Genomic DNA, 21,348 nt, shown 5'->3' on the forward strand with positions numbered 1-21,348 from the left:
CGGCTGTTGGGCACGTTTCCTTTTCACCCACTTTAGCCATAAACTGTCTTTTTTTTTTTTTTTTTTTTTTTTTTTTTTTTTTTTTTTTTTTTTTTAAAAAGTGTTTTAAAATTAACACAAAAAAGAAAAAATCACTGGGAAGAATGCGCAAGACGTTGTCATGGGACCTTGCTTCACGCTGTTTGATCCATGAGTCAAGAGGGTAATCAGGAAAGAGACATCTATCCATCTGTCTTTCTTTTTTTGGGGGGAGGGAGAAGGGAGGGAGGGGAGCGACTTCCTCGACAAAGCATATTTGGAATAAATACCCCAGTGACTGGACATCAAACACAGGAACACGCTTGGGATGGCAAGGATCTGGCTCTGTGATCCAGAGAGGGTCGGCTGGAAGAGCAGACCCCCGTGGTCTGTATCATGTGCCCTCATTTCCCATTTGGAATGCTAGATAAATAAATCCAGCTGTGTCACGGCTGGCGTGTTTGGTGACCAACACAGGGTCCCAGGCACTTACACAAACCTGTACAGCAGCAGGGATCCACGCTGGATTGAGAAATTTCCTTCCAAACTATCAGATGCCCAAGTTCCAGGCTCGCTGATGCCTGTTTTTCCAGACTGTGCTTTGGGACAGTCTCTCCGATTCACTCCGGATTCAGTGTGGTTGGATTTATAATCCTAAAGAGTGGAACACTTTGCATAAGCACCTTCTTCTAAGAAGTAAATATTATTTTTAACCCTCCCCCCCCAGCACCTTTAGGAATAAAATCATCCAGGCACTGGTACCTGGGAGGATGCCACGACCAGTTCCAAAGGCGGTGAGGGAAGCTGGGACCCTCATGATGAACAACGATCTGCTCTCTCCATACACCTGCTGGGAAGTCCAAGGGCTGGTCCTGTCCCGTCTGTCTCTGCAGCCCAAAGACTTGCTTGGCCTCAGGAGCATCTCTGCCCACACAAGGATGGCAGTGTGAGCCCAGCTCATGGTGCTGCCAGCTGGTGTGACATAAGGAAGTGCCACTGATGGACAACTCGCTTTTCCTGTCTCACTATTTTGGGATGTGTGAACTCTTGCATTGGTGTCCCCCCTTTCTCTGGGGATCTTGGAATTAAGAAAAAACAGTGCTGGTTCTAACTGTCCATGCAGTGATTTCACCACGGTGCTATGACCCATTGAAGAACATCACTTACAAGTGTAGTGCAATATATACCTGTGACAGGGCACCAGCCCCGGGGCCACTCTGTGACTTAGGTTAAAGAAATCAACATTTTCCTGTTGCTACCACTTTGTCTCTCTAATGCTGACCTGATCATGAGCTGCAGGGCTCTGGGCTAGGCATGATGGCACTGTCCCACACAGATCCTGTGGCTCTGCAGGTTTTCTCACAGTACAACAGTCACTGCCACTTCCAGGACAGGGATGCTGCTCATCCCAGGCCAGGAGCATGCTGCTCAAGTCAATCTATGTGCATATCCCATTGCAGGTCCCTCTGCAAAGGCACATCCCTGAGAAACAGCAACGATTTGGTCACCAGCTCTGACCTTTGCATTTTCCTAAAGCCTGTTTGATGGCCAAAGAAATGTAGCAAGACTGGGACCGGGCTTGTTTTCCAGATGGACTCTATGAGATATTTAAACAGCTTTTCTTTTCCTGTTTTGCTTGTTTGTTTTCTCCTCAAGCCTGTCCTGTGTTTCTTCCTCTTGCCATTCAGGCCTTCCTTTTAAAAACTTGCCTATCCCTGATAATAAGAAACACAAGAAGGAAATTTGCATTTGGAAGGGCAGTGCTCTGGGCACTGCCTGTTGGGGCTGTTTGTCCCTTTCCGGGGATCTTTGCCCTGTGAATTTCTCTCCTTAAAGCTGCAAGTTTCATGCAGAGATGAACCTCTTCAAGCTGAAAGGTGTCTGATCCCACTGGATGTTTTAACTCCTGAGGGCAGGGTCAGGACCATTTGGGTTGTGATCCTAACAGGCTATTTCCCAGCAGGAACAGGAGCATTTCCCAGCAGGAACAGTCCCTAAAATTTAAAGTGGAAGCTCAGATGATTTTTCCAAGCCCAGGTTTGGTAGGGGAGGGTGCTGGGAGGGGACTTGTCTCCTTTCCTGTGGAGAACAGAGGGATTTGAGCTGGTCCAGCCTCGTGCAGGGCCAGGAGCTGCCACGCCTGGTGGGAGCTTCATCCTGCTCCTCAAAGCGACTTATTTATACTGTGCCTAATCTACAGCCCATCTCTTCTTGTTCTGTTCTGCTTCATTCCAAACTTCTTGTCCGAGCTGGCAAAAAGCAACGACCAAACTCCTCACTGTAACCACCCCCAGATTAAGTTTGTGCTGTAGATACTGTTTTGTAATTCCACTTTCCCTTCACGTGCAGAGCGAACCAATAATCACCCCTCGCAGCTATTTAACCTCTTACATTTACACACTAATGGAAAGCAAAGATATTACACGCACATAGTTAGGCTATAAAAAAAAAAAAAAAACGATGCACAGGATGAGGGAGGCTGTTCATTTTCCAGAAGGATTTTTTTTTTTTTCTGGAATACTGAGTACATATTAGCCAGCAGAAAGGATTATTTTCTGTCGTGTGTGTGAGCGCGTGGGATTTTGGTTTCAATCACAAGAATAAAAAAGGTTGGGTTGGATGAGGTATGTCTATTTTTAATGCTGAAAACTGCATTACAGTGTGCATTTTTATATACAAATTCTTACTATTTTTTTTAAATTTGCCTCTAGTATCTTCATTTCTAACCTAGTATATAGAGGTTTTTAGTTTTGTAAATACTTATTACATGCACTGTCCTAGTAAAAGTTGGTTTAAAATGCACTCTTTGTGACCCAAAACTGACCTGCTCTTCACAACTAAAACTGCAGTACTTGATTGTATTGACAAACATCAATAAAACTTATTGTATAGAGGTGGGCTCAGCTGTGCTTTGTCCTGGGACTTGCTCTGTCTCATACACTTCTCTTACACTCTTATTTCCACCTTAAATCATCTTGCTCATTTCCAGCAGATTCCCTCATTAATATGCAAAAAGTTATTGCATGTTTCTTGTGATTAGGGAAAAGACTCCTGTCTCCAGAAATTCAGTTTTAGAAAAGGTTGAAATCCAGATCTTTCCAGTCTGGTAATTATTAATTTGAGGGACTTGAGTTGAAGTCTTAGGAATTCCCTTCCCCTTCTGTGGATTTTTTCCATGATTTTTCATCCTACATCACACACCTTGTGCACAGCCAGCCTCGAGCCTGAGCGAGTCAGGAACACTCAGGACTGGTGAATCTGCAAAGCACCTTCACAGGCTCACAGTCCAAAGAGAAGAAAATATTGTTTTCCCATCTGATCTCACCTGGCAGAGGCAAAACATTTCCAGGGAAGCTTGGCTGACACACAGGCACCTTCAAAAGCTCATTCCAAGAGCAAGGCATCCTCCTGCTGCCATTCATGAGGCTCCCAGTGAATTCTCTGGTCTCTGCACCATCACCACATACTGGATTCCAGCACCTGAACTCCTTCCACAGGATGAGAAGGAAAAGGGGCTTTTTCCAAAGGCCCAGTGTCAACTCACCCTTGTACCAAGAACCACTCCTGGTCCTCTTGGCACTGAGGATGCACAACTTCACGACTTGAGTGAAAACACAGGAGCAGTGGCTACTTAATAAAGGTAACTCAGGGATTTTACTTCTTTCCAAGTAAACTGAAGGGTTAAGTACACATCTAAATTCAGGCCCAAAGAGCTCTGGTCTTTAAACACGGGCTCTTTGCTTGTCAGGAGTTCCAAACATTTAAAATTATAAAGCTGCTTTAAAAGAAAAATATCTTTTTTTAAATAATTACATGAATCTGGTTGCCCCTCTGGCAGAATAATGTGGAAAACCTGGTATTTTACAGCTCAGATCTGCAGCACAATACAAAAATATACAACAGACCAAAATTCCACATGTTCCCAGGACAAGAATCCATTTATACAAGGAAAACCCATTATAGCATCACACAAAAGACTGGCACTTGAAGGAAGCAGACTACAGGGGAAAACTGGAGGGACCTGTGGCAGCCAAATTCCCACATGTGCATGCAGCCTGACACAGCCACCACGTGCTGACACCACTGGGGAGCACCACGGCCACTTCCCAGTGTCACGAGACATACTGGAGAAATAACAAAAGTTACACTGTCACATTTAAGTTTATAAACATTTCCATATGATGACATTTTGTTTTCAATTATTAAAAAGCTTCCAACCCTTTCTAGATGTGCCATTCCCAAGCTGTTTCTCCCTTTTTGATCAGCTCCACCAGGAAAAGGTTTTAAATGTAAAATTCTGGAACACAGCTGTGCTAGAATATTCTTGGCCACCAGCACCAGCTTCTTTAAATACTGATATCCCCAATTAACCCACCTTTCCCTTTAATTCTGGGGCAATTTTTACCAAGTACAGAGGCTGAGAGTCTGATAAGTAAACTCCTGCATCCTGCTCAAGTCACTTTTGTGACTGACTGCAGCAGAACCAGGTATACCCTGTAATACCTCCATTCCCAGACCTGCACTCCACAGGAGCTGGACTCTCATCATCCTTGTGGCTCCCTTTCAATTTGGGGTATTATGTGAATTAAACAGGAATCTCACTTGGTGCTCTGGGCATATACAGGACTTTAAAATACAGGATGCATGGATTAGGAACACAGGAGCAGCCAGAGTGGCTGCAGCAGTGTGACAGCAGCTGTGCAAGGGGGCACAAAGTGCAGCAGGTGCCTGATGGATCACAGGGCTGAGGGCACAGGAGGAGCAGCAATTAGTGACACCCTCTGCCAGCAGGGACAATGAGCCAGTTGGGATTGTCTGCAAGCATCAAAGGTCTCTCAGAGCCATCAGCAATGCAAAGAAATCCCTTATCTGGCCCTTCTCATTCTGCCTTTAAGGCAACAAACCACCCCAGAAATCTGTGCTCCATTTTTCTGACTCAGCAGAGGTGACAACCTGGGCCACCAGGCTTCTATGGTGACTCCTGTGACATCCCTTATCTGGCCAGCTGAGAATGACCTGCTGCTGTACCAGGGGTGTGGAGACTCCCAAAGCCACTGACCAGAAAATATAGCCCATGGACTCAGGAGCAAAGGAAAACAGGGAGAAAGTCCATGGATTCAGACACCCACCAGTAACTGCAATGACAAATGGCACAATGGTGGACAAAAACAAGCAGCAGAATCTTATGGAAAATGAGTCACTCTGTGTACACTTGGGGAGCTGCACCCACTGTCCAAGTGCAGCCACTTCCCTGCTGATCCATGCCTGAAGGGGATATCCCCTTTTCCCAGCTGGCTCTGGCTCCCAGCTCCCAGCTGACAGCAGCAGGCTCCTTTTCCAGGTGAGGCTCGCTGGTGTCGGCCGACGGTGCGGATCCACCGCTGGGTCTGACCAGAGCTCACCATCCCTTTGCATTCAGGAAAGCCCTGGAGCCGCCCCAGAGCTCAGAGCCGCTGGCAGTAGAGTTCATAGAGGCTCCTGGCCATCCTCTGTGTCTCCTGGAAAGCCTCACAGCTCTGCTCCCAGCTCGGGGGCACCTGCTCCTCGCCGTAGTAGGCGCCGGCGATGGCCCCCGCCATGGTGGCGATGGTGTCCGTGTCCCCGCCCAGGGAGATGCAGTAGATGAGGGTTCTCTGCAGGGCGTTGTAGTGCTCAGGAATGTCGGGATCAGCGTCCATGCAGCGCAGGAACGAGTAGATGGCAGTGGGGACGGAGCGCAGCGCGGCGATGCCGTTGCCTGGAACACACCCTGTCAGCACCCTCTGGGCTTCATTCCTTTTCCCTTCCTACTGCAACTCACTGCAACTCATGGATTTTACCAGGAAAAGGTGCAAAAGTTTGTCCCTCAGAAACCCCCCAGTTCCCCAGTACCACTCACATCCTGCAGAGCAATTCCCAGTTACCCCAGGATAGCCTGGCCATACACAGCTACTCATTCCCATCCAACATGAGGACCCAAAAGCCCTTAAGAGATCTTGGAATGTTAAGAAACATTATGTAAGGTAAATTTCCCTTAGCAAGACATTTTTTTTTCCTATCAATACATAGAGGAAATCACTGGGTTGAGACTCAGAATTACTGACTGGTGAGCACAGGCTGCTTTTCCAGCATATTCTGTGCCTGACAGGCAGCACAGGCTGAAAAGGAATCTGGGGGAACATACATCTATCAGGCTTGCTGAGTTAGTCTTGCTTCCACCTTTCCTAATGCTTGTAACTAAGAAAGGTACTCACCCAACTCAAACAATACATCTGCTTTGGGAACATTGCTGAGCTCCAAAAATTCCTTGATTTTCTTTAGACGCCTGGAAAATGGTAAATCTTCAAATCCCAACCTGCAAACAGAGAGTGCAGTGAAGAGGGGAGAACGTGAAGAGCCAGAACAAACCAAGCTACCAAACTTGCTTTCCCCAAGCTACTCACGCTCGGGCATCACTGAGAGACTTGTCATCTGCCTCCACGTGCTCCATGTGGCTGATGAGCTGCTCCAGGAAGGTTTCTCTGCTGAGCCCTTCCTGCAGGGCCAGGTGCACAGCCAGGGCCTGCAGGATGGCCCCATTGTAGCCCAGGGAGTTGGCGTGGGTCAGCTCCGCGCTCAGCTTCGCAAACTGGCAGAGAAACCCTCGGTGTCAGCAAAGCTTCCTGGGACACTCCCCGGGCTCCCAGGGGACAGCAGGGACACCCAGAGAAGCCCAGAATGTTCCGTTACCTTCTTGACATCCTGGACGTCGGAGTAGACGAGGGAGATGCCGGCCACCCTCATGGCCCCGCCGTTCCCGTAGGAGCCCTTCCCATTGAACTGGGCTCTGGCTGGTTCAAACACGTCGCTGCACTTGGGGCTCAGGAGCTTCTTGAAGACGTTGACCACGGCCATCCCATAGCCCCTGTTGGGCTCCTTCTTGTACTCCTCAGCAAACCTGGTGTGGGCAGGGGGGAAAACAGCCGGGGGGGTTGGTCTGTTACTGGGGTTTGTGACAGGATGAAGCCTCTTGCTGAAGTGAATTAATAACACACGTGTAAATCAGTGACGAGTCAGGGCTCAGTGAGTCAGTTCTGCAGGGAAACAATTCCCAAAGAACAGTGTGAAAGAAGGATGTATAAACATCACCTTCCATAACCCACTTGTTTCCCTCTCAACTCTGCCTCAAAATAGAAGCAAACTAGAAACATTTCCGTGGGTCACAACCACAAGGAAAGTCTTTTGTTCAAGTTCAATGGAAGAGTTTTCTAAACAAAGAAATGCTTTCCCTTAAGTGGAACCAAATGCTCTCAGGGCTGCGGATTCATCAGGGAAACGGATCATAAACAGAGTCAAGCTGAGCTCACTCCCATTCCCTCGCTAAATTAAGGGCAGTACAAACATAAATAGCAACAAATAAACATGAAACGAAATGTTTCTGGAATCTGCAAGCATTATCCTCCCCAAAGGTGAACACACACAAGGCTGACACACAGCAGCACTGCCCTGGCAAGGCAGCTTCAGGGCATGGCAAAGCAACAACAAACTAAAGGATTAACCACCTCTTCCCCAGATTTTTCCCCGCCAAAAATTAGTAATTAGAATTAGTCCTTCTTAGCCCCCATCCCTTTCCACAGACAGTCTCAGTGATGGTTATTACACCTTCAGGAAGCCTCGTCCTCACCTCTTGGCCATGTCAACCTCATCGAACTCCCTCTTGGCCAGCAGTGATTGCACCACCGACCTGCTCATGGCCGTGTCGTCCGTGTACGGCAGCGACTCTGCAACGGGAGGGCAAAGAGTGTCACCAGAGCCAGGGACAACCTGCTCCTGCCCCTGGCCAGCACCACCCTCATCTCCATCTCACTGTCACACCTTGCCTGGAAAAGCTGTGGCTGCCCCTGGATCCCTGGAAGTGTCCAAGGATAGGATGGACGGGGCTTGGAGCAGCCTGGGACAGTGGAAGGTGTCCCTGCCCGTGGCAGGGAGTGGAACTGGATGATTTTTAAGGTGCTTTCCAACCCAAACCTGTCTGGAATTTAAGTTCCCTGGCACTCTGAGGCTGACACAGCCAGGGAGCTGCATACACAGCTATAATGACACAGAATATACTTCAAGATTAGTAAGAGCCAGGAGAAGATGTTCTAACATCCAGAGGCATATATGGACAAGAGAGTCAGACTAACACAGAATCACAGATTTCCAGGATGGTTTGGGTTGGAAGGCACCTTAAAGCCCATCCTGTTCCACTCCCTGCCACAGGCAGGGACACCTTCCACTATCCCAGGTTGCTCCAAGCCCCATCCAGCCTGGCCTTGGACATTTCCAGGGATCCAGGGGCAGCCACAGCTGTTCCAGGCAACCTGTGCCAGAGCCTCCCCACCCTCATGACAAAGAATTCCTTCCCAATATCCCATCTAATCCTGCTCTCTGGCAGTGGGAAGCCATTCCCTGTGTCCTGTAACTCCAGGCCTTTGTCAATAGCCTCCATCTTTCCTGCAGTCTCCCCTCAGGGACTGTAAGGCTGCAATCACTTCCTAGGAGTTAAATAACAGCTCTGTGCTTCTCTCACTCTTCTCCTCCTCAAGTTTTGGTACCTCTGCTCCTTGCTGATGCCCCAGCACTGCCACAGCCATTCACAGCACGCTCCACCTCAGCTCCCTGGAGCAGGAGCAGCACGGGCCGAGCAGAGCAGTGTCCCTAAGGAATCCCCAGGGAATCGGGAATGGGTGGTGAACCCCACAGCACAGAGGCACAGGACAGAGCAGGACAGGCGACAGCCAGGGCAGTCACAGCGGACATGTCTCACAACCCGGTGAGGGGTAAAGACTGGGGGCACCCACGTTTTGGGGGAGCAGAGGGATTGGGGATTCTGCAGATTGGCTACACGTCAAAGCCCAGTCCTGGAGGATGCTGAGGGACGCGGACACAAACACCCCAAAGCCCAGTTCTGGGGGGTGGCGAGTGCCGTGCACAGCGGGGTGTGTGAAGGAGGGACAGGGGACATCCCTCGCTCCCCGCCGCGCTCCCCCTCACGCACCTCCCCGTGCGCTCCCCGCCGCCTCCCCTCCCTCCTCAGGCGGCGCCGGTTCCAGTCCTTTGAGGAAACTCAGCAGCTCTGGCAGCTTTACGACGCTCCTGCCTTCGAAAACAGCTCCCAGGCAATCCCCCAACAACGCCCCGGCCAAGCAGCCGCGGAACCGAGCGGGGCCGGGCCGGGGGCGAGCCGGGAGGCGCCCGGGGCCTGAGGCCGGACCCGCCGCCGCCATCTTGCCGCGCGCGGCGCCTTCTTCCTCCGGCCGCCAGGGGGCAGAGTGCCCGACAGCTCCTCCGGCAGACACTGCCCCCTGGCGGCCTGGAGGACCGAGGTGCACACCCGCCTGTTCCCTCAATCCCTCCTGGAATCCAGCTGGATTTAATCACCGCGGATGACAACTGGGGACTGGCCCTTTATTGTTTATAAATCTCCTCGGAGCGCGGGAGGCTGTAAACATCATCCAAGGGCCAGACAGTTATAAAATAAACTAGGAGGAGAATTCCATTCTCCCCAAACGCGACGCAGATGTCGCTTGTCCTCGCTACGGAACTGAATCACCGGGAGTTTTCCCCCCCGCGCTTGCACAATTCCCGGCGCGCTAAGCCAGCTCCAGCTGACTCTTCTTCGGCAGGTCCCTGGCGCGGTTGACAGCGTCGACCTCTGGCTCAAACTTCTCCACGCAGACCACGAGTTTTCTCCGGGTGTCCATGCACTTGTTGTCCAGTTGCAGAGAATTGGTTTTGTAGCCAATATCGGTCCGAATGCGGTGAAGTTGTCGGTAAAGAGCGTCCAAGGCATCCCTGGGAATGAGCAGAAAAGACAGGAGTTGGGATCAAATGCTGCACTGCTTCCCAGGAATGGTCACAGCCCTAACCCTGCCAGAGCTCAAGGAACATTTGGAAAATGCTCTCAAGCACAGGATGGGATTGTTGGGGTGTCCTGTGCAGGGCCAGGAGTTGGTCTCAGTGATTCTTGCATGTCTCTCCCCAGCTCAGGATATTCCATGATTTTAAACTGGACAGGAAACACCCAACTTCCCACTGTCTGGCAGCATCTGGCCCTGTACAAGAGCAAAGTCATCAGATACTCATTGTTTTGGCCAGTGAATAGTCAGCCCACACACTGCTCTGGGAGGGCAGCAAGAGATGTGTGCACCCAGGGAGCTGTCAGCCCAACAGCAGCACTTCTGTTCCTTCCTTGTCACTCTCTTTTTTTGGAACAGTCAGGGCCTGGATGAATTCAGAGCGAAGCAGGGGCCATGGGAGCCCCATTCCCCTCCCAGCACAGACCCCCCTGTGCCTGCCAAGCCCAGACCCTCATGAACCCAAGTACCACAGGCACCAAAAGGCAGGTGCTGGAGGTGTGCCCAGAGCAGGAAGACCCAGAGCCACATCCCCTCAGGGCAGCGCTGGGCACTGCTGTTCTTGGACAGCAGGACACTCACTGTGACTCTGTCCGTTTCTGCTGGAGCGCACGGATTATCCCCTCCAGCTGCTGGACCTCGTCTGTCAGTCCGTACTGAGCCTGCAGGGAGGAGGGGACAGCACTTAGCAGGGCTTTGACAAAGGCCACAGTTCCCTCACTCCCCTCTCCCCCAGCTCTGACATTATTCCGTTGCTTTGCTATGTTACTGTAGGATCCATTGCTCAGCTGCTCCAAAACTCATCTAGGTTTTTCAGAGCCCCCTTCCCAGTCAGTTCCCTGCCAGGTAAGGCAGTTCAGGCCAGGTGAGGTACCTGATCCCGGCAGAGCTCGATGTGGGGCCGGTACGTGCGTGTCTCCAGGCGGGTGTGAGCCACTTTCAGGTCCAGTGTTCTCTTCTTGATGTCTTCCTCCAGCTGCCGGATCTCCTCCTCCATTTCAGCAATTTCATCCAAGGTCTAAGGACAGACATGTGTCATGAGGGACAGCCCAGGATACAGACTGGGAAACTGCCCCCATGTCTCTGGGAATTTTGCTGTGCTTGGGATAGATTTTACTCAAGGGCTTCTGAGGACTGAATCCTCTGCTTCCACGTGGAGCAGGATGGTGCAGCTGAGAAAAGGGGTGAAATAAAAAGGCTGAAATGTGGCAGTTTCAGCCATTTAAAGAACTTTTTACTTAGAACTTATTTTAGTTAGAACTTTTTAAGTGCTAAAGTGCTCCCAAGCAGTGCCAGTGAAGCGCTGGTGAGAGGTGGGAGACTGCTGGGATCATCTGTGTGCCACTGAACAGCAAATGTAGAAACTACACCCAGGCCGAGTCACTTTCCATGTAACAAACAGCCTTTGGGATTCCATTCCCAGCCAGGGCTGTAGTTGATGACCAAAGAAGCAACACTTACGTTCTGCTCCTGCCATCTCAGCTCATTAAGGGCTGCTTCCATGTCTCTCATCCTCTTCCTCAGTGCAAACTCTGTAGCTATACGCTGAGCATCCAGCTCATTGTTTGTCTGAGGAGAGAACAGCTCCAGTCACACATGGCTGCAAGGTGGCTGTGTCCCCACCCAAGCTGTGCCTGGAAGGTTGGGACAAGTTCAGGAGCAAAACCAGCTGGATTTGGCTGCTGCCACATGTGTACATCCCCCCCGCCCAGCAGCCAAAAGGCAGGGATCGATGGACAGGGAGGAATGTGTCCTCCAGCTTGCTGCATAACCAGGCTCCTACTTAAATCAGGAGGGCAGCTGCTCCCAGACAGATCCAGAGATGTGCCTGCCACTCTCCCACACCAGATCCAGCATGGCACCACAGATTCTGGGCCAAGGGAGCAGTTTACCTGGGCAATGGAAAGTGTGATTGCTCCTCGGAGATCAACTGAAGCTTTAATTTCTGCCTCAGCACGCTCCTTGTTGCAACGGCTGTTCTGTTCCCACTCACTAAGTGCAGTTGATCTGTGAACAGATCAGTTACAAAAATAAATTGAGTGTTTGCAAGACATTTTAAAGGAACCACCTGCCACAGGCCAGGATGGCAGCACAAAATGATTCTGGAAAGCTGGAAGTCACATCTTGCCTGATCTCCTCAGAGAATGAAACCCACCAGGCCCAACATCTGCTCCACCCAGGGACACATCCAAACCATGGAAGGGAATGTCAGGCAAGTGAAAATAAGCAGCAGGTCTCCCTGAACTGTGCCAGAGGTGACACCACACTGCTGAATCCTGTCACCTACAGCCAGGCAGGATGGAGGCAGGGCACGTGGCCCCCACTGGATTTGTGGTGACCATTTAGCTATCTCCAAAAAGTCTGTAGCTTCCCCATGCCGGAGCCAACTTCTGTTCTGAGCTCTCTCCAGAAGGGCTGGACACAGCATGAAAGCAGAAAGCATCCCAGGGCTCAGGGCAGATTTGGCCATACAAGGACAGATTCTTTCCTTACCCATATGGGATCCGTGTTGGGTTGACCTTGAAGGAGATGTTGCCAGAGGTGGGATTGAAGGACATGCACTGCCGGTCGAGTTCCAGCGCTTCCACCTTGTGCTTGTGGTCACTGACCACCAGCTGACGAGCTTCCTTTAAAAGGCTGTGGAGAGCCAGGCTGGAGTCAGCAGGGAGCAGGCCCAGGGCAGGGGCAGCTCACAATTCCCAAAGCCTTCACCACCCTGTCAGTCACCTTTGTGAAATGAATTATGAGTTCCCACCCTCCCTGGGAGCTGGGCCTGACCTGCCCAGCACTGCCTGCCTGGCTGCCCCAGGCTCTGTGCTGGTATCATCCTGGAGAAGGGAGCTGCCAAGGATTCCCACAGAGTATCAGGGTCTGGGAGCTTTAACACATTGTAGCCACTGATTCCTAAAACAAGGCAAGGCAGATGGCACAAGGTATCTGGGACAAAATTTCCAAACGGTGCTTGTGAAGTTGCCCTTGACACACCCTTCCCTGCCAAACCCCACACCCTGAAAATCATCCAAGGTTCCTGTGTGGTTCCCTGCCTGCCCGCCCATCTCAGTGTGGCATTAGAGGCACATTAAGTGTCTGGAGCCAAGCAAGGAGAGCACAGTCATCGACCAAAAGCTGTCACTCCTCACCAGAGCTGTCTGAAGGCATCATCCACTCGCTGCTGAAGCTCTTTCTTGGTTTTCTCAATCACCTTCACCTCCCTGAGCAGCTCCTCTTCCACAGGATCCCTCACCACATCGATGTCACGACGGCTTTCACGGAGTGTCAGGCACTCAATGGCAACATCCAAACACAAGTTCTTTGCCTGGATGGCATTTTCTGCTGCTTCCTTCACCTGGAAGAAGCAATCAACCAGGTGGGTGGGGAGGGATCTTTTAGGGATGGGAGAGAGAAAGGAAGGGGAACCCACCCATACCATCATTAAGAGGCACTCACATTGTCCTTGCAGTTCTGAAATCTTTTATCAAGTCTGGAATAAAAATTGCCAGAGCCAAACAGCTTAGGCCTCTACACCTGCCATTAGCATTGAGGATCACACCTTGCTGGGGGTTAACAACTCCAGAAGCAGCAGCAGCCTCTGAATTTAGAACTCACAGTATCAGAGATCTCCCACTGCTATTCTCTATTTAAACCCAAACATTTTTGAAAGACGGTATTAACATATTTCTTATTATCCTTCAGAGCTTTATGAAAAATCCAAACAACAAAATCCACCCAGAAATCCAAACAGGAGCGTGCAATATACAGCTGCATGACATGGCTTGGCTCAGCCAAGAACACAGTGTTTTGTTTTCCAGGACGTCATTCCATGAAGTATGGATCTCAGTATAAAATATACATATATATGTATAAATATATCTAGTGCAAAGTCTCTCTTGGACTCCAGATGGGCTTGCCCATTGCACAAGACGGGCCTCAATTATTTCACATCCCATGTTGAGAGTGCAAGTTCATTTCCAGCCATCTGCCTTCCCAACTTACTTTGGTTAAGGCATCAATTTCCAAATCTATTTCTGCGATGCATCTGGCCAGGGCCTCTCTCCATTTGTCCACACAGGCAATACGATCTTTGAGTTGGGTTCTGCTGTTGTGCTCATCCCATTTTGCCTGGAATTAGAGAGAAATGCCATTACTTCTTTTAAAACTGTTGCTGTGAATCTTGCTGAAGCCCTTCCCTGTTTTCAGGACTGACTGAGCCTCTCACAGGAATACAACACATTGCCATTTGGAATCACAGTCATTTACACAAATGAAGAGCACAGAGAACAACATGAGTGGCAATGAATGTTGAGGCACAGATTTGAGAAATCTCAACTGATTTTTTATAGTAGATTAAAGAGCATATACAGTATATTAGAATATATTCTAAGTAGTATTTTAGAATATATGAGATGGCATTTAGTACCCACAATGTCTTTCTAGTGTGCTAAAATACATCCTAATGGGCTGGCCCTGAGTATCTCTTTGCTTTGTCCTGATTCTATTATCTTTCCCCCTTGCTTTGTTTTTCCACGACGTTTCAAATGTGAGAAACACACTCGGGGATTTCCTGACAGCACAGATACATCATTACAGGTAGGTTTACAGGGAGTAAATGTCCATATTTAGCATCTTCTGTGCATGTAAACCCCTTTATTCCCTCATCCATACACCCAAATCTGGACACCCTTTCTCAGCCCAGTATCCTGACAAACCTGTGAGCAGCCCCCTCACCAGAGGGCTCACCTGGTTGCCGGTTTCATTGCGGAGAGCTCGTCCTTCCTGCCGGATGTGATGGGAATTGTAACGCTGCTGTTCGGCGTCGGCTGAGATGAGGATGGAGTTGTTGTGCCAGTCCGGCAAGGTGAAGCGCTGGCCCGGCTTTACACTCAGCGAGGCCATCTCGCTCAGCAGGTGACTGAAAGGGAGAGGAAGGTTTATGTGTTTATTCATGGAGATACACAGAGCTCTTCAGGAGAAAAGCAGCAGCAAGCTGCAACCTGGCACCCGGCCTAATGCAAACACATGTCCTTAAAATAGGGCAGCACAAGGGCAGGTGTCCCACCTGTGCACCTGTCCCTCCCTAGGAATAGAAATGTTTGCAGGGACAAGGAGCTGCATATGGTATTTAATGAGCTTGGACAAAACCGGCCGAGGACGTGACTGCTTCTGTTGTGGTGCCGCTGAAGGCTCAGCCCAGGGCTGTGACCCCAGGGGACTCCAAGGCTCTGAAGGAACAGCAGAGTGTTTCAGCTTCTCCTTTTTTACCCAGCACACCCTGCACGACCGGCAGACACTGCAGACCCCACTCTAGAAGGTCCGAGGAGCTCCCGAGGGGGCTGCAGGTGCCCAAACCCAGCAGTTTTGGGACAGAATCCCTTGTCCGCGGGATATCCCATGTGTGCCCCAGGCCCCGCGGGCACAGGGCGCTGGGCCGGGGCTCCTCGAGCACAGACACCGACACCAAGGGGGGACAGGGATGTCAGTCCAGGCATTCCTGAAGGGAAGGAAGCCCGGAGGGAGGGCACAAAGGGCCGGAGGGCACGGCTGGAGGGGAAAGAGGGAAAGGGCACAGCCACCAGCTCGGCAGGGCCTCCTCAGCCCTGCGGTGTGAGGGCCCTCAGCGCCCCGGGCCCGCCGTGCTCCGGGCCCGCCTCAGGGCCGGGGCCGCTCTGTCTCCTCCCGTCACGGTTACCGGCCGGTTCCCCCTGCTCCACTCACCGTTCCAGCTGAGCTCCACTCTCCTCTCACCTTTTCCGCTCGATTCCCCCCGTCCCCCCTTTCCTATCACACCGTTCCCGGCCGTTATCCCCTCGCCCTTCCCGGCCCATCCCCTCTGTCCCCTCACCGTTCCCGGCCCATCCCCTCATGTCCCCTCACCGTTCCCGGCCCATCCCCTCATGTCCCCTCACCGTTCCCGGCCCATCCCCTCTGTCCCCTCACCGTTCCCGGACACTCCCCGCTGTCCCCTCGCTGTCCCCATACCGTTCCCGCTGTCGCCTTTACCGTCCCCTCGCCCGGGCCCGAGCGGGGCCGTTGCCCGGCGGGTGCGGGGGCGGCTCTGGGGCGGTATCGGTGACGGGGACACCGCAAACCGCAGCGAAGCAGCGCCCAAATCAGCCATTAATAATGTTGTTTTAAAAAATCCGACCCATAAAAGCAGGAGGGAGCCGGGGATGTCCCCTTGCAGAGCCTTTTCCCATTTCCACTGCAGCGATGCTGTAGGCTCTTGCCTTTTTCTAATTCTATTTTTAAATGATTTTTTTAAAATTTTTTTTAATTTAGTTAAACAGCATTAAGATACAAAAAAGACCTTAAGTAAATGGTTTTCTGTCCCTGGTTGTGCCTGATGCCTCTCTCCACACCCCCCCCGCCATCCAGACAGACACCTCCATCTGTTCTTGTTTTTGGGAATAAATCAAAACGATGCAAGTACAAATAAAGCCTCACACCTGCGCATTTCAAAAAAATTTTATTTTTCAAATGAATACAGTTTCGTTTACAATACACTCAAGTTGATGGTATCTATAGCCAGCAGAGATCGATGACTGCTGTGTCCTATACACAGTCGTACAGAGGTTACAGATGCCTACGAGAGGGAAGGAACAGTGAAAGAAGTCGACATTTTACTGTGCTGGAAGGAAAGCAACTCTTGCAACAGGTAGAAAATTTTGGCAAGAACAATTTGTCCGGAAAGGGAGAAGGGGCAGAGGACACGGCTTCTGCTTAGCAAGTACATCTCAAACACCGACACGTTCCCTCCCACCCCGCACGGCTGCAGCCCACGGTACAAAGAGGCACACATGGTCAAGATGGTTAAGTAAAAATAAAGGCTTTTACCAGTTTGTTTGCCATCCGTCTACAATCTATTTGTGCAATGTCTCAAGTCACAGCTCTACTTTACTCTTGAAACATTTCCCTTTTGCTTCGAAAGCCCCCAGGACCTTCACGGTGGGAACACATTCATGCTCCTGCCGAAGCAATGGGACACCAAAACAGGGGAGCAGTTACCAGCATATGAGAAAGTAGACACATGGGAGGGGATCAATCCACTGGACTGGTTTATTAGAATTTTATTCAGAAAAAGAATCCCAAACAGCATGATTTTTTTCTTTTTTTTTTTGAACAATTTAAACACGTGGCATTAAATACACAAATTTTCTATGCGTGACATTGCTTCCAGCAGTCTCCAAAACTAACACAGCTCACTGGCCAGTGGTGTTTATGGCACACAGAATGCCACCTGAGCCACCTTCTTCTGAAAATCCTTTAATATTGGCTCATAGCCAAAAGCTACTGATTCCTGTGGAAGCTCTGAAGTAACACCTGCTGACAGACAATGTCCTTGTCCATGATCACACACCTCCAGCCAGGTGAACAGCCCAGTTTTTCCCCACCAAGCACCGTTTATCCACCATGAGGTTACCTGGGGAGCTGAAATGCTTATACCAAGGGAGGATAGAGGTGGGAGGCTCCTTACCCTGTGAGCCCAAAGTGTCACTGCTCCCCTGGAATGCTGATCTATACACACCAGTGCCTGTAAAACCAACATTTCTGACCCAAAACTCGCTCTGCCTGCCCCACTGTTGTGCTGCAGCTCACTTTTCACACCTGCCTGCAAACAGACACCAAACACAACGAGCTAGAAGCAGGTTTTTTCTACAGGAAAACAACATGTAGTTGTCTCTAGGTGAGATTCAACACTGAAAACTGCAAAAATGAGAAGATTTCACTGGAAAACAGAAATCAAGTTCAAAAAAAAGTAAACACTACAGCCACAGGAGAGAAGTGATGCACAAAAGTGAATACCCAGAAGAAGCCAGTCTGCACTGCAAAGTTGCCAGAAGCCAAAAACTCCATCTCTGGCATTCTTCCTCTCACCAAGTTTTGTTGGTGTTCAATTATCCTCACTACTTCAGGAGCAATAATCAAGTTTTCACTCTTCTGGTACACCATCAGGTTCCAAAACTTCAAAAAGTTCTTTAAATTCAGCATTGCTCCAGTGGGCATCACTTTGCTATTACATCTGAGTGGACACTACCTACCAAGACATGTATTTTCTATCAAAGAAACTGGTTTTGAAGATATTTAAGAGATTTGCAAGTGTAAGCAAAACGAAAGTTTATTAGTAACTATTTTAAAAGCTAACTTTTGCACACCTGTACTGAAATGGGTTGTGGATCTATGATTTATGGGCAAGCACGGCCCTAAACTCAACATACAGCCATATTTTTGTGTTTCTAGATAGAGTTACAGCATTAATTTTCCAACTGCCAAATGCATTTGAAATACCTGTGTAATTCTCAGCAATGAAAAAAACAAACCCTTTCATTTAAATAAACTTGCCCTCTGAGCATCTGTTTTACAACAAATTGGGTTAGTTTAAAGAAAGCAGGATGGCAAACACAGGACTGACCCCAAGGGGCTTCAGCCTCGGGCAGAGCTGCAGTGGGATGGGAGGGAAGAGCTCTGGCTCCCAGCAGGGATGGGCTCCAAACAACTGGATTCACTGGAAGATGCAAATGTGCAAGAAGTGCACGGGTTTGTATCATGATGTTACCACTGTCATGACATGGCTCATCCTCAGATCACCCAGTAACTCACTCTTGTAAGGTGACATAAATCATCACAAACGTTTTCTAGATGAAAAATGAGGCAGAATCGTTTCCCCCAGGTCAGAAAGGGAACCTGCTTCAGAGCCAGCTGGTCCCAGAGCTCCTGGCTGGACAATTTGCCAATGTCTCAAAACAGCTTCAAATAGAACCTGTTAGAAAACCTCTTCCATTTTGGTCTGAAAACCCATTTTTTTTCTAGCAGCTTAAAGCCCAAACTGGCATCGAAGCACACAGGTGCCTACTTCTGCACAGTACAGATGAGAACCTGGTATCAGAGGATGGGGGGTTATTCCTGTTTCCACACCCAAGTCACCACATCAGTCTGTTCCCAGACATCGCCACCTCCTGCTGCTGGCAAAGTGCTTTTTGAACTAATCTGTGATGTTTAATCCTCACCTCCACATTCCCACTGAGTCAGAGGTTTGCTCTGCTCCCTGACATTCACTGGACAACATTCCCCACGTCCCTGCAACCTCCAAATGGGTGGAGAGGGGAGAGGCAATGGAGTGTATGGAAAGCTGCAGGAGCACAGTAAAGAGCGAGGACATCACTGGACAGGCAACATTCAAATAAAGGCAGAATTAATGATTCTCGTTAGATAAACACATCAAGGTTAAATTTTATTTTTAAAAAAATTGCAAGTCTACCAGGAAGTAGGTTTATTTGATGACATTACTCTCCAGAAACCACTTATTTTAAAAGCTTCTCCTCTCTGGGTAGTTCTAATTCACAAGTAATTCAGGGCTCGCTTTGATTAAGTAATTCAACACAAAACCAACTCTGACCAAGGACTTCGAGCTTTAAAAACAGTTCAAGAAAAATACTAACTCATCCTACCAATGCAAATACAGGCTTTTCCAGCTCTGTTCCTGGTCAGAAAAAGGCACATACTTGCTCTCAGTGAGTTCAAGTCCAACACAAACAGTTCAGGACATCCAAGCTCATGTCTGATGTCCCCATCAATGTCCCTGAAAAGCATGAGCTGATCACAGCTCACTGACACCCACCCACCTCCTACCCAGTCCTTTGTTTCTACAGGCTTTTGTCACCATCCCACCCCCACCCTCACATCCACAGCTGATCTGTGCTCCACGCAGCCACAGCATCCTCAGCATGGCTAATTCCATACAGGCAGTGGAGGGAGGGAGACTGGCCAGGGAATGGGGAGGTAGGTAAGAGCTGAGTTAAGAGCAGGGCAACTGCAGTGCTACAGCAAAATCACCCCTATACCTGCCTGCTGCTGCTCCTGGGAGCCAGGCACACCTCCAGGCAACCAGGAATCTCTCAGGACATCTGTGTTGTACAAAAGGGCCACATATTGCTCACAAAACCCCTTGGGTCAGTGCTGTCTGAACCAGCAGATCCACTGGAAGCTGCATCTGTTTCACCCAAGTATGGGATTCCAAGGTTTGGATAAAACCAGTTTGATTTCAGGGGGCAGCTGTCACAGGCACTGCTACCTGCTTGCAGCACAGTCCTGGAGAAGAACAGGCACCCCTAAAAATATACAGGAACATGCTTTTCCCCTCATATATTAGTTTTTGAATTAGCAGTCACAGAATAACAGAGTAGTCTGGATTGGAAGGGATCTTTTAAAGCTCATCCAGACATATCCCCCTGCTGTGACCTGGGACCTCTAGACCAGGCTGCTCCAAGCCCTGTCCAACCTGACGCCTTGGATGTTTTCAGGGATGGGGCAGCCACAGCTTCTCTGGGCAACCAGTGTTTCATCACATTGTAAAAAAACTCCTTAAATCTAATTCATACCAACCTTCCTCAGTTTAAAACCATCACCCCATATCCTGTGCAACAGGCCCTCCTAAAAGTTCACTCCCATCATTCTTACAGGCCTCTTCAAGTACAGAAAGGTACTGAAGGAAAACACCAGCTGTCAAACAGGAGGGAAAATACCAGGTTTTGCTTCTTTATTTGCTACAGGAGGCAAAGGAGGCTCTGCTGCTTCTCCATTAGCGTCAATATTCTGTTTTTATTTTCCCACTTGATCATTTTTAAAGGAGCTTGAATAACTGCTACTGGGCTCTGTTACTTTGAGTCTGCCCTTTCTGCCTCTTCCACCTTTTTTCTTTCCCTTACAGAGCTGTCCCAACAGCCACAGGATCCCAATATCCCACAGGTTCTCCATCACTTTGAGGAGGTCCTCCCTGTCCATCTGCAGCTGCTCCTTGTTGTATTTTGGTTTGCTAGGGTTTTTTTGAAATTTAAAGTATTTAAGAATGTGTTTTTTCAGTGGTTTGCTAGCTCTTATTTAATTTGGATACTTTAAACCATCATGCACCCTCCAATGACTGCAACAGAAACATTTCTACTGGAATTAAACCTCGCATGTGGCAGCTCAAGGACACCAAGGCAAGAAATTTGTGTCCAACAGAAAACTGCTTCATCAGGTGCAAGTTCATTCCTTTTGATACAAAGAAGAGGCAGCAACTTCTAAATCTCAACAGGTTCTGTATGAGCTAAATGTAGAGATAAACAAAGCAGTTGGTTGACAGGCAGGGGAGGAAATGGAGAGTATTGCTGCAAACAAGCTGATGGTGCAAGATTTTTGGCCCTTTTTAGTCTAAAAGGTAGAAACAGCTACTACTAAAAGGGTCAGGGAGACACAGTTTTGGCTCAGAATTTAGACTGAAAAATGCTTTCTAAACCCCGGCCTAGTAACATTGAGAAATTGGAAATATAAAATAATTGAACATCATGGCAAGCTTAAATACCAACACAGTGGCATCGGGCACTGCAATAAGACAAGAAAGTTGGTACAAGCTACAAGAGACATTGGATCATGTCTCGAACTTGAATCAGAAGAAATTACAGAGCAAAGAGAGTCAACTTGTGCCTGGGGAGCTGCAGCA

At 49.3% G+C, this 21,348-nt stretch overlaps 2 protein-coding genes across 2 annotated transcripts; both read right to left on the reverse strand.

Annotated features, from left to right (window-relative positions):
* Positions 1–2,542: 2,542 nt before the first annotated feature.
* Positions 2,543–9,245, reverse strand: ADPRS (ADP-ribosylserine hydrolase; the record flags this gene model as incomplete). Its single annotated transcript, XM_083879546.1, has 6 exons — positions 2,543–5,755; positions 6,252–6,352; positions 6,441–6,625; positions 6,727–6,934; positions 7,661–7,757; positions 9,017–9,245. 6 exons carry the CDS (start codon positions 9,243–9,245, stop codon positions 5,463–5,465), a joined length of 1,113 nt encoding a protein of 370 aa, XP_083735672.1. The 3' UTR covers positions 2,543–5,462.
* A 366-nt stretch (positions 9,246–9,611) lies between these two features.
* Positions 9,612–14,784, reverse strand: TEKT2 (tektin 2; the record flags this gene model as incomplete). Its single annotated transcript, XM_083879419.1, has 9 exons — positions 14,613–14,784; positions 13,869–13,994; positions 13,016–13,221; positions 12,369–12,512; positions 11,768–11,882; positions 11,337–11,444; positions 10,750–10,893; positions 10,458–10,537; positions 9,612–9,813 (listed from the first exon to the last, which is right to left on the reverse strand). Exons 1-9 carry the CDS (start codon positions 14,766–14,768, stop codon positions 9,612–9,614), a joined length of 1,281 nt encoding a protein of 426 aa, XP_083735545.1. The 5' UTR covers positions 14,769–14,784.
* Between the last annotated feature and the right edge of the window lie 6,564 nt (positions 14,785–21,348).

The sequence above is a fragment of the Zosterops lateralis genome, assembly GCF_965231275.1.
Source record: "Zosterops lateralis genome assembly, chromosome: 28".
In the NCBI taxonomy this organism is placed as follows: Eukaryota; Metazoa; Chordata; class Aves; order Passeriformes; family Zosteropidae; genus Zosterops; species Zosterops lateralis.